Here is a 12,901-nt window from a genome sequence, read left to right on the forward strand (position 1 = left end):
TATATATTGAGTCATCTTTCTATCTCTGGATGATGATAATTAATGATAGTGAATAACCTTTTAAATTTACTGTTAGATTTGCTTAATGGCTCTATGCTTATCTGGGATATTGACTTAGGTTTTTATTTGGTTTGGGTTAAGAGTAATGACCTCATGGAATTCGTTTGGCGGAGTTCCTTCCTCCTCAATATTTTGGAACTAATATTCTTTAAACACTTGGTTGAATGCAACAGTGAACCTGGACTTTTCTTTGATAGGAGACCTTATATTGCTGATTTTTCTTTGTTACTTATTATTGATCTGATAGACTTCCTATTCATAATTCAGCCTTGGTAATATTCATGTGTTCAGGAACTTGGATATTACATCTAGGTTATTAAAATATTGGTATGTCAGTGTCTGCTCTTCTGGTGTTGCTGATAATTTCTTTTCTCCTATTTTGAATCTTCTCTTTTTCTTAATTTAGCTAAAGAGTTACTGATTTTCTTTACCCTTTTTTGGAAAGCAACCTATTTGGTTCATGTATCATCTATATATATTGCTATTGCTTTCATTTGTTTCTATTATGATCTTTTAATTCTTCTGATAGAAGAATGTGTTTTTCTAATTCTATAAAGTGCAGTCATAGGTTGTTTTCTGAGACCTTTCTGCCCCTTTTTTGTTTACTTACTTAGTTTGTGTGTACATATGCGTGTGTGTGTGTGCGCGTGCGCGCGCACACACACACACATACACAATTTGGGATATACAAATTTCCTTCACCTCCTAAAGTCAGGGTGTTGGGCTTGATAGCAAGTGTCTTTATCTCTACTGAGCCCTCTTGCTGGTCCCACTTTCTAGTTTTTTTTGTTTGATTTTGTTTTTGAAGTTTTTATTTTTATGTATCTGTGTGAATATATGTAGTGTATATGTGAGCCCATGGAGTCCAGGAGAGGGCAGCAGATCTGGTGCTGGAGGTAGAGCTGGTCATGAGCCATGTGATACTGAGAAACAAGTGCAGATCCTCTGGAAGAGCAGCACTCACTCACTTGCTCTGCCTTTTGTCTTGTTTTTTGAGGTTTTTGTTGTTATTGTTGGGGTTGCTTTTGGTTTTTAGTTTGTTTGGTTTTGTTTTCGAGACAGGGTTTCTCTGTGTAGCCTTAGCTGTCCTAGACTCGCTTTGTAGACCAGGCTGGCCTCAAACTCAGAGAGATCCCTCTGCCTCTGCCTCCTGAGTGCTGGGATGAAAGGTGTGTGTCTGCCTTTTGGTGTGAACACTTACTACCATAAATCTCTTTTTCTACTGTTCTGCTGTACACTGTTGTCATCACTCTTTGACAGCTTGTATTCATTTAGGTTAGGTTATAGTTCCATGAGTGTTGTTGGTGCATATTTACATCAAATAATGTTTGTATACAAATGGATTAATCATTTATAATTTGGAAGTATTCTTCCAGATATTCTAAATGAGCTATTATTTTTCCTAAGTGTACAGTCAGTGCTGCTATTTCAATACTGTAGAGAGTCCTCAAAAGCAGAGCCTATCCCCCACATCTGTATATGTGCTATTCAGGAGAACAGGAAGAGTACTTGGAAAATACACTTCATCATGTAAGCCTCTACCTGGGGCTAAGGTAGGCCCAGCTGCCTTTTCTTCAGCCATCAGCCTCTAGGAAGATCCTGATTTTTTTTTCCCCCTCTACAGTGATCATGGACAAACTAGACCCTATGTTCCTGTGCAGTGAGTTGGCAACTGCATCCTTTAATCTCAAGTGATAATGGCTCTGTTGATGTTCTGCTAGGTCTTGGCTTCAGGATGGTAGATAGATACCTCAGTATAGAATCATCCTTAGAGCCCACAATCTGGTAAGACCAGCACAGCATAGACACTGGACATCGGCCATGGTGCTGTAGCCTGTCTGCTGCCCTGCTATTCTTGGAGCCTTAGACAGCTAAGCCAGCCACATCTGATGCTGGCCAGAATACAAATTCTTTTTGCTGTAGCCATATATCCCTTCCTGCCTAGCACCAAGGTGAGTTCATCATGCGATTTTCTTGAAGACCAAAAACTCTTCGGATCTACCTGATACTGAGTTTCAGTGGTCTGGCAATGTTGTGTGGTTTTGCTCCAGCCTCAGTGATGGAGTCCCGCTCAGCAGTGTGCTGTCCAGACTCAGGTAGAGGCCACTCATTGACACCAGGCCAGCTCCACCCATAGCTATATTGTGTGAGCACTGTCTTGAGGAATTGACCTTAGGCCCTGTCAGATACTGGATTGCACCTTCATGTCCTGGTACTAGGTGCTACGTTTTAGGCCTTGAGCTAGTTTCTCCTTTCTTCCCTTAGCTAGTAGCTTCTCTTCTGTGATGTGTTGTTTGGAGTTAGGGAGAGGTTTGTGGACAACTCTTCTTTATGTTGTTGTCTTTTGTACTTTATTGTCTGTTTGCTTCTGTCAGGCTGAAACATGATACTGTGGTCTCCTGGATTCCTTAGCTCTCATGAGCGTAATTTTCATAAACAAAGGCTTCAAAATAATGTTTCTATGCAAAGATGACCACCCTTACACAGCCACCACTTTGCTTTGATAAAAAAACAAATCCAGCTCAATTGTTTTGTCTCCCTTTTCTTCATTTACTATGTTTATCTCTTAATTTTATTGTAGATCACTGTGTTCACTACTACGATCTTCGTAACACTAAACAGCCAATAATGGTATTTAAGGGACATCGGAAAGCAGTCTCTTATGCCAAGTTTGTGAGTGGTGAAGAAATTGTCTCTGCGTGAGTATTCTCTTTGGAGGGTGAGCTTGCTACAGAAGAATCATCACCGATGTTATACGTTTATGTAAAGAAGACTTTGTATTGCTTTCTCAAATAATAACAGATGTACAGTCTTCCATTAAAATACACATTTTATCTGCATTGTTCGTTTTTATGTTACTTATGAATAAAATAAAGTTTTATTCTCTTTTAGGCCCTCTTCAGTAATATTTGTAATTTAATTAACATTTGAACTTCAAATTTGATTTCTGTTACTGCTTCTCCTGAAGCGGTAACCACCATGATTGATGCAATAGAAAGAAAATGATTTATTTGATTAAATAAGTCAACCAGTGTGTTACTATGTTATTAATCTACTTTCGATATGGTAGTAGAAGGATTTTTGGTTTTAATTTGTTGATTTTTATAATAACCCATACTAGTTTCACAGTAAAATGTGTTTTAAAGAGAACTTTTTAAGTGTGTCCTTTTTCAAATGTCCTTTGTAAAAGCTTTTAGTTGTTTTTTTGAAAATAATAAAAAATGTCAGTGGTGCAAAGCAACCTCCATTGTCAAACCACAGAACTTTTATAATACTCTTGATTATCCATCTCATAATCTACTAAATACCCATTCTGACTTTCTACACACACACACACATAGAGTGTCTCTTCCCAAGCTTAGTGGTTTCTTCTTCCTTCTTCTTTTACTTTATTTCTTACCTCTCTTAGAAGATTGTTCATGCCAGTGCCTTGAATTTTGCTTGTCACCTTCGCCTTCACACTGCTTGCTCTTAATAAGAACCAGGTGATATAGCAAGATGCTTTCAGTTCAGTTACAAAAGAGAATAAAAATATTCGTAGCAGCTTTCCAGGGGAGTTATGTGGATAATTAATTCACAAGCTTAAGTTAAGTGGCAGCTAAAAAGTATCCCCTCTTTCAGATAACTGTGATACGAAGTAAATGACGTAAATCAGGTCCATTTTAAACTGAAGTATAAAAGGACATTCATGGCAACACTGTGGAATGAAACAGATTAAAGCTCATTTATAAAAGCTCAGATCAAAGTTTGGATCTTGGCTATATATAGCTGTAACCTTCTGAACCTCAATTTCCTCATTCCAAAATGGGGCTAATATTAGTACTAAGCTTTCTAATATTTAAATATAATAAAGTATGTAAAACCTGTATCATAGTGTCCTACTTAGTGACTATAATCTAATTAAGATACTTAATTATATCGTCCTTAAATACATTGATGTAGTCCCTTAAGAAAAGTAAACAATTCAGCACAGGAAAGCAGTTTGCAAAATAGTATCAGTCGTAAAATTGTATTTGTCCATTAGAATTACCAGTGATTTTGATACCAAAAAAAAAAAAAAAAAAAAGTTTTGGATATATATGCAAAATAAATAGCATCATGTACTTTCCAACCATCTCTCACCTTTAAGGATAGCATGAAAATAGTTTGTGTGTAATATGCCAGTCACTCACCAGTTGAAAGATAAATCATAAGAAGAATGAGGGTTTCTTTGAAATGAAACACAGCTCTCAGTGTAGTCTTATTATTTATTGATGGTGGGACAGTAGTATTGGTGCTTTTAATGCTTATGCCTCCTGTATACCCATGTATTACTGAAAGCACATGTTAAATGAATTTGGTTTTCACAATGTTTGGTTCATTTAATTCTATAAAATAGATTATCATATATCATGTTTAACTGTTAACACTGGGATACAAGTTTCAGACATGCAGACACCACAATCTGCATTCTTAACCACAAAACTGGATTGCTTTTTAATTACCACAAAATCTAAAATTTACTCCATTTTGCTTATTTCAGCTCAACAGACAGCCAACTAAAACTGTGGAATGTGGGAAAACCATACTGTCTACGTTCCTTCAAGGGTCATATTAATGAAAAAAACTTTGTAGGCCTTGCTTCCAATGGAGATTATATAGCTTGTGGTAAGTGAAATTACATCTTTAAAGAAACTTTGAAGACATGTCATGGCAGTTTTCAGTGCAAAAATAGTCTGTGCTCTCAGAAGGCAGCATCACAGACTTGATGCTTAGGGGTGAATCCTTTTCTCCAGGCACACTGGCGAGCATTTGTTGTTCATTTCTGCACATGAGCCGTGTATCCTTTGTATTGCCAAAGGTTTTTAAAACTGTTTTCTTGTAATTCTAAATGTGCCATAATTTCTGTAGAGTTTATATAGACTACAGAAACTATTAATTTCTGCTAATATTATTTCAAGAAAATATATCTTCTCACAAGCTTGATATCCATTGTACCCTGTTTAGTGTCTTTGTTATTAAGCAGTCTGTTTAGGTTGCATGAATCTGTTTCTAGGGTTTTTATTATATATAATTTATGCAAATTTAAGTCAGAAGTAGAAAACTACAATTTGCTATTATTCAAATATTCTGATACAGCTAATGAACATTTGTCGTCACTTTTAAATGACATGGCTCTTATTCAGTAAATTGTATTTTCTCCTAATGTGTGAACTTGAATACTACCAGAGTATATATGCAGCACAATTATCCTTAGGAGGCTCCTGAAATGTGTCAGTTTGACTTCATAGCTGATAGGGTAATGCTGTATGGGAAATGGAAAAATCCATTGTTCAGGCTATTCAGATTGGCCTTTATAGAACTACAACTTTTATTTTCCTCTCTTCATAGTATTATTTTTAAATGCAATTTAAGATTCTTGTTTTACTAACAACTTTTTAATGTATAGACCTCTGCTATGAGTGATTTTTTAAAAATATATATAACAGTCTTAGAATTATTAACCCTGTTAAATCATTTAGCCATGGTTATTCCTTTAGATTAGTAAGCAGTAATTGTTGTACAAGAATCCCTTTCTCAGATCCCAATTAATTGGTCTTAAAATCTTGTCTTTCAGATTTGAATATGAAAGATAATTGGTCTCTTTGCTAAAACTTGGATTAATATTTACTATCTGAATGTAGTGTTCAGGAACTGGGGATAGAAGTAAAGTTCACTGTAGCCCAAGGTCTTAGATTTGTCTCCAGCACAGAGTGTGGAGATGATTGTAAGGATGATAGTCTATCTGGCTGTGATGGGCATACACCTATGATCCCAGCATCTTAAAGGCAGAGGAAAACAGTTGGGAGGTTAAGGCCAATCTTGGCCACAAAGCAAGACTGTGTCAAATAAATACGTATATATGTATTCTAATTCCAAGTTTTCCCATTCTGAAACAATTATATCATTTCTTTTCAGGAAGCGAGAACAACTCCCTCTACCTGTACTATAAAGGACTTTCTAAGACTTTGCTAACTTTTAAGTTTGATACAGTCAAGAGTGTTCTGGACAAAGACCGGAAAGAAGATGACACGAATGAATTTGTCAGTGCTGTGTGTTGGCGGGCACTGTCAGATGGGGTGAGCTTTCATGTATAATTTTAAGCATGGCATTTTATATAATGCTTGTGAATACACATAATAGATTGTTTTATTGTTTTTGTTTTAGAGATTAAGATATAGCTGGGTAAATGGTAGGTGGGTTGGTTTTTTGGGTTTTTTTGTTGTTGTTTTGTTTTGGTCTGGTGTGTTCTCAACAGAAAAAATGGGTGTTATAAATACTGTTTGAGATGTCACCAGTGTCTTGATAATATAAGTATTTCTCACATACCTAGGTCATGTGTGTACATGCTTCAGTTATCTCTCTAGGACTGGAAATTCCTCCAGATTACCAGCTTTGTCTCATTCTTAATGATCACATTCAGTATCTGTTCAAAAAGAACTCAGTAATCACATACTATTTCAAGGTAGAATTACTCTACAGATACATAATAATCATTCAACTCATTTACAAGAAAGTTACACTGCTAGATTATAAAAATCATACTCAAAATTTTCACCTCCTTGTATGTTTAAAGGTAAAAGTTTTTCCATAAACTGTATGCAGGAGAAATTTTTTTTTTACTATTGTGATTTCTGCCTTAACAATTGTTAGCGTCCTCCCTGCCCCCCTCTCTCTCTTTTAAGCTTTTTAGGTGCTTGATTGTGTAGTAGTGTTTTTTTGCTGTGGTTTTTGTTGATGGCCTGTGAATTGATTCCTGGGCTTTATACAGTTTAAAAATGAATTCTTTCAGTGATGATAGTCCTAGTTTTATTTTTAACACAAAAAAGTCTGACCTAACACATAAAGTATATGAGTTCCAGGTACAGTTTCATTTGATACAATCTATTGATGTCTTATTTTAAATTGTGTGACTCAGCTTCCAGATTTGATAGTAATAGACTATGTAATTTGTATAAGCCTTCTCATGTTGTATAATTAAGAAACTTTAAAGTACATGCACTGTCGCACATTACATAACTGTGTTTGTCAGTGACAGTCTGTGTGTGTGACACAAATCTCTTTAGGTTATCCTGGAGCTCAAAAATTGCTGTCATCTATTAAACATGGCTGAAAAAGATGCAACAAAAATAGGAATTTTTAGAACAAAGAACTAGGAAAATTTTTATGAGTTCAGCCGCACCTTTCAAACTCTCAACAGAGTCCTTAAAAAAATTAAAAACATGAGCACCAACATCATAAGGGTTTCCTTAATAGGATGGAAAGTTCACAGTGGACCATCTGTCTACATGCAAATCTGGGATGAACAAAGAAGCAAATTAATCATTTTCACTCCACTTGTTCATATTTCTGATAGGTCTGACAAGTCCTTGTGTGTCTCAGACACATCTTTACGAAGGGATTCTAGATGCTGGAGGTGTTATTGGAAACAACTTTGTGTATGTTGTTGCTCTTAAAGGCTTTTCAGTAGGACCAAACATGGAAATATTGATGTTAATATGTAAGCCTAAGCTGAAATATATATTAATGTCTTAAATTTTGAGCTAGAAACTTTACAAAGTAAAAAGTGAATTTTTAAAAAGCAGATTTATAGAATAAAGATAAAAGAAAAAATGATCTGTATAGGTTTTTGGTTTAAGCTAAGTTAAATTTATTACATTTTTAAAGCTAAATTTGTAAATTATTCGGGAATTTTTTCATTTTGGTAGTGTTTTGGGTTTTGTTCTTTAGGTTTTTGTTTGTTTTTGAGACAAAGTCTAACTATGTAAGAAGGAGTTCCTGGCACACCACCTTCTATCTCCCAAATTTGAGACCACAGACAAGCATCTTTGACCTCCTTACACTTCCCCAACACCAGAGTGGTCAGCAGTGGTGGGAAAAATGAGGAAAAGAAGTAAAGGATCATTAATATCATTTACTATATTCAAGAACAGATTTTAAAATGTGAGAAGACAAATAATTTTATATGAACAAGATTTGGAAGGGATCATTTTAAGAGCCTTTTGAAGGTAATAAAAAAAGTATCGAGATAAAGATTTGTTGAGCCTTGGAACTTCAGAGAATAGATATATAAAATACAGAGTGTAGATACAAATTTCCTAGTGCCTGCCTTGGATTGCCTTCTCATAGCACTGTTTCACTGAACTACATCAAGACAAATAGAAAGTTTAATATCCTAGCTTTAGATTAATTCTTAGATTTATTATAAAACACTATCTACGCACTGGAAGAATCATGAATTGGCATACCGATCTTGCCTCTATCTATATTGAACAATTTGATTGGAAACTAAGGTATGTCATTGTGTTGAGGTAAAACATATGAATCTCAGCGGTCTCTGTTTAATAATATGTACACTTGTGTCAGTCAGGAAGAAGTGTATGAAGCCATGCTTGTGAGAGGCTGGCTGCTTGGCCTACTGAGTTTCAAGACTTTTGTCTTCTAAATAGCTTTTTGTGTATGTGTGTGAGGGGGTGAGGTTAAAACCATTTGTCTTCTATTCTAACCCTTGTTAATGATGAGGTCTTTACTGTTTGACACAATGGAATGAGTGAATGAATGGTATTTAAGGGAGGCTTCATTTTAAAGTATGCCTTTTACTTTAAATGTTTATTGTCTTTGAGAATTTCACACAACCATGTTTCTTTGTATCAATTAAGTATATACAAACAAACATTTTTATTGATCCATACAGTTCCTATTGCTACTTCTAAACTTGTATTCATGTGGTTCATTGGGATAAATCTTTATTACCTGGTCTCCTTGTTTCTGTTTATTTAAATTTTGTCATATTTCTTCTTCTTCACAGGCTCTTAATTTTTTGCGTCTCTCTTAACCATTGCATCGGTTTCTTATATTGTACAGTTACTGACATGCATTTGCAGAAGGCACTTTATTAACTACTCTTCAAATCTTCTTTGCTATCCCTTGTTTGTTCCACTTTGGGAGCAAAGAGCATGATATCAGCAGTTAGAGTAAGAAGTACTTATCTATCTAGGAAGATTCTGAGAAGCCTTAAGATAAAATTTGTCTTCTTAACCTAGTTTACATTTTTAATTACTTTCTTAAGATCATCGCTAGAGTGATACAGTAGGTGAATACTTTTACAGTTATCACATGAGCTGAAATTGCTTTAATTGAAAAAGAATGTAGCCTATATTTAATAAAATCTTTAGTAAGAATATCTACAATTGACACGTCTGTTGTCTGTAATTTACCAGTTAACTGTGTCCAAGTTCAAATTTCCTATCCACCACTAAATGGCTTGAAACTTACATAACAAAGAGGATTAGTGAGAGAAAAGCTTGCATATTTATTTAATAGGTTTATGTAACATGACTGTTCAGAAATGATGGCTTAAGCAAATCCATTGCACATTTTTATGCTCAGGTTTGAGTGGATGGATAGTCCTAAGGTTTCGTTTAAGGACAAAGGGGTATGTTGTGTGGTAGCAAACTAGGGTGCTCATAGCAAGACTTACTTGCTCAGCTCTTCCTCCATCCCTGTATATATATGATTCACCTCTTAACCATGGGTCTTCTGATTTACTTCAGAGAGAAAGAATAGAGAGTTCTTTTATGATCTGCTTTGGGGAAAGGGCAGGGGGTTATTAGAGAGATACTCCTGCTTCTAGTATTACCTCAGATGCACGGTGTCTGCTACATCTGCTATGATGTCTTGGACCTCATCAGTAAAGTCTTTATTTATGAGGCTTTACAGCTTTACAGCCTCATAAATAACGACTCTGTTAGGGTTTGAGACTGTTTTATAGTTGAAGCAGTTGAGTCTGAAAGGATTAAGCAGTTCTGTGCAGAAACAGTGTCCAGAGCCAGATCTTCTGTCTTAAAGTTACTGTGGGTTTTGATTGGTTGGTTAGTTGGTTGGTTGATTGGTTGGTTTGGGTCATGCATGCATGAACAAGACAGAGATTTTGTCTTCCATTGTGTTATAAAGTATCTCTAAAACATAACATAAACTCTAGGAGTAGCCTTACCAGGATGGTCAGAAGGAAATTTGCAAGTACCAATTTTACACATGCACATTTCTGGGGCTGGAGACATGCCTCATCGGTTAAAAGCACCTACTGCTCTTGCACAGGACCAGTTTCCAGCACTCACATAGAACCTTACAACTGCCTATAAGTCCTGTTCCAGAGGAACCAGTATGTTCTTCTGGCCTCCCCAGGCACATGGTGCATGCATATAAACTCGTGCAGGCAAAATAGACAGACAGACAGAGAGACAATGATGGATGGATGGATGGATGGACGGACGGACAGATGGACAGACAGACAGACAATGATGGATGGATGGATGGACGGACGGACGGACAGACGGACAGACAGACAATGATGGATGGATGGACGGACGGACAGATGGATGGACAGACAAATCATTTGGGGCGAAATACAATTCTTAATTTTTAAAAAATTTCAATATTCACCAACAGAACAGAATCATTTTTCCTTATGATTGTCATTGTGAATACAGTATTCTCAGGCTTATTCAATATACTGTCAAGAGTAAGATTTCGGCATGTGATGCAAGTTGAAGGTGTCTGTAGATGTCTTGAGTAGCAGATATAATTAAGTCATGTGAGCCACTTGCTGAGAAGACTTCAGCAGACATTGGAATGATTGTGGAGTGGGAAGTGTGTGTCTGTGTATCTCCATCCTGCTTTCCTGTATACACTGTGAGTTCTCCCTGACTAGAAATCACTTTGCCTGTGTTTCTAAAATATGCCTTCTAAGCTGCTTTTCTGTCATGTAGATCCTGATTTTTCTCCTTATTTTAATGTATTTAAGGAATATCTATATGAGAATTCTAAGTAGTTAGAAGTTGTAATAATAATAAAAGTATGTAAAGAAAGTGGGAAAATAAAAAGATTGTGTAATAAGTGTTATATTAATTATAATAAAACACTAAAAATGGAAGCTGCGGAGTCAACCATGTAGGCAAATGAGAAACTATCTTTTGTCTACAGAAAGCAGCAATCCTACATAAACATGGAGGTCTCTGTCTGACTTAGGACAGTTGGCTAAGTCTGATCGTTCCCCTCCATACAACTTTTTGAACTTCCACTCCAAACCATGTTCTCCTTATAATTTAATCATGTTGATTAAGTGTACTTGATTATAGAAGAAAACCAAGTAAAACTAGTTCTTCAACCACTGTAAAATATTTTATGGACTTCATTTGTCTGTGTTTTGTCATGCCCCCACCCCCTTTTTTTTTAAATGCTCTTTGAAATAAGGTCTCGTTTCACCTACAGTAGCCCTGAACTGCTTCTACTATTCAGGTACAGGGATTAGAGGCTGTTTGATAGTTTTTGAAAGTACATGTTACTGATAGCTTGCTTACTTAAAAAACTTGTAACAATGATGTCAATGCACGTAGAATTGCTACTTTTCTACGGATTGGGTTGGGTTAATTAGCCCAGGGTTATCAGTTATTAATACTATATACAAAGGGGCTATTGAAAATAGCTTTCATGAAGTACTTTTTATCAAAAGTTGATTTTTTGCTACACATGATGACTTAGACCTTTGTAATCCTAGTATTTGAGAAGCTCAGGCAGGAAAATTGCCTTTAGTCCAAGGCAGCGTGGACAGGAATGGGTCCCTATGTTGAATAAAAAATCAAAATACAGTTGTGTGCTTTTTAAAATACATAACCAAAGTTTGGAAATGATCATTTGTAAAGAAAATTCTTTCTTAGTACTAAATTTGAAGTGCTGGTTGTTTGAGTCTAAGTTTTGTGGGGGAAGGGCAGGTGGAAAGGAGCCCTGGCAGGAACTGAAGGGCACACAGCACTGAGGCGCACTGTGAGCAACCCCAGCTGGTCTCATTGGTGATTCATTGTGGAAAGATTCTTGTTTGTGGTCCTGAACTTTCCATATTTCTTTCTCTGATCAGATTTTTATGAGACAGTTGTTGAACAATTTACTGATTTATCCAGGCCTGTTAGAAATCCATCGTCTAGTTTGTTCTTCATTTCAGAAAGCAATCTTGAAATTTTCTACTCATATTTGTTTTCTTTGTGTTTTTAGCACAATATATTCAAATCCAGATCCAAGATCTTTTTCTATAGTGACCTCTGATTAAAACTCCGTGATGTATTATATAGGTAGATTTAAAAAATGCATATGGCTTGTGATCAACTATCTTAATGTGTGTGTGTGTGTGTGTGTGTGTGTGTGTGTGTACATATGTACATACCTCAGAGATGTGATTCAACTGGGACCAAGAAATGTGATGCCAATTGAACATAACTGTCCCTTTGATTAACTATATAAATCCTTTCCTCTTATTTGTTAGGTTTGTTAAGAGACCAGATATTTGTTTGAATGAATCAAAAACCGAGGTATAGCTGGGCAGTGATGGCGCACACCTTTAATCCTAGCACTCTGGAGGCAGAGGCAGGTGGATCTCTGTAAGTTTGAGGACAGCCACAGCTGTTACACAGAGAAACTCTGTCTCCAAAAAACAATAAAGATAACCCTGAGGTATAATAATTGGTACAGTTTGCCAGTCAAAGACTATAACTGTAGCATTTTTGTTCATAATCATCATTTAGTATTAACTTAGATGATCCTAAGCAAAAATACCTAAGTGGGGAGGAAAGAAGGGATTGGAATTTAATGGAGTAATCTTGGAAGTGTTCGCTTTTAATGAAGGAGCTCCAGTCTCCCAGATCTCAACAAACATTTGGCCCAACAAAACTATGTACACTGAGGAATACCACTTCCTGCTACCTTCATATAGCCAAACCCTTTTTTTAGTGAAAGCACTTGATATTTAGAAGGAAATTATACAAGGCACATG

General features: G+C 36.0%; 1 protein-coding gene and 1 non-coding gene across 7 annotated transcripts in view; both read left to right on the forward strand.

The window, feature by feature from the left end:
• The window catches only part of Cop1 (COP1 E3 ubiquitin ligase), a 118,217-nt gene that overhangs the window by 97,420 nt on the left and 7,896 nt on the right, over positions 1-12,901 (forward strand). For 5 of the 6 annotated variants that reach the window (XM_051147652.1, XM_051147651.1, XM_051147654.1 and 2 more), the window contains 3 exons: positions 2,642-2,759; positions 4,583-4,707; positions 5,998-6,158. In XM_051147652.1, coding sequence (XP_051003609.1) covers positions 2,642-2,759; positions 4,583-4,707; positions 5,998-6,158 — 404 coding nt within the window. Of the gene's footprint in view, positions 1-2,641; positions 2,760-4,582; positions 4,708-5,997; positions 6,159-12,394; positions 12,581-12,901 lie in introns of those variants that run through there. The other variant, XM_051147655.1, reaches the window with a different exon arrangement.
• LOC127191231 (small Cajal body-specific RNA 3) lies at positions 11,005-11,144 on the forward strand. The gene has a single exon (XR_007830851.1). It is a non-coding gene; the product is annotated as a small Cajal body-specific RNA 3 (non-coding RNA).

This window comes from Acomys russatus, chromosome 6 (genome assembly GCF_903995435.1).
Source record: "Acomys russatus chromosome 6, mAcoRus1.1, whole genome shotgun sequence".
NCBI lineage: Eukaryota > Metazoa > Chordata > Mammalia > Rodentia > Muridae > Acomys > Acomys russatus.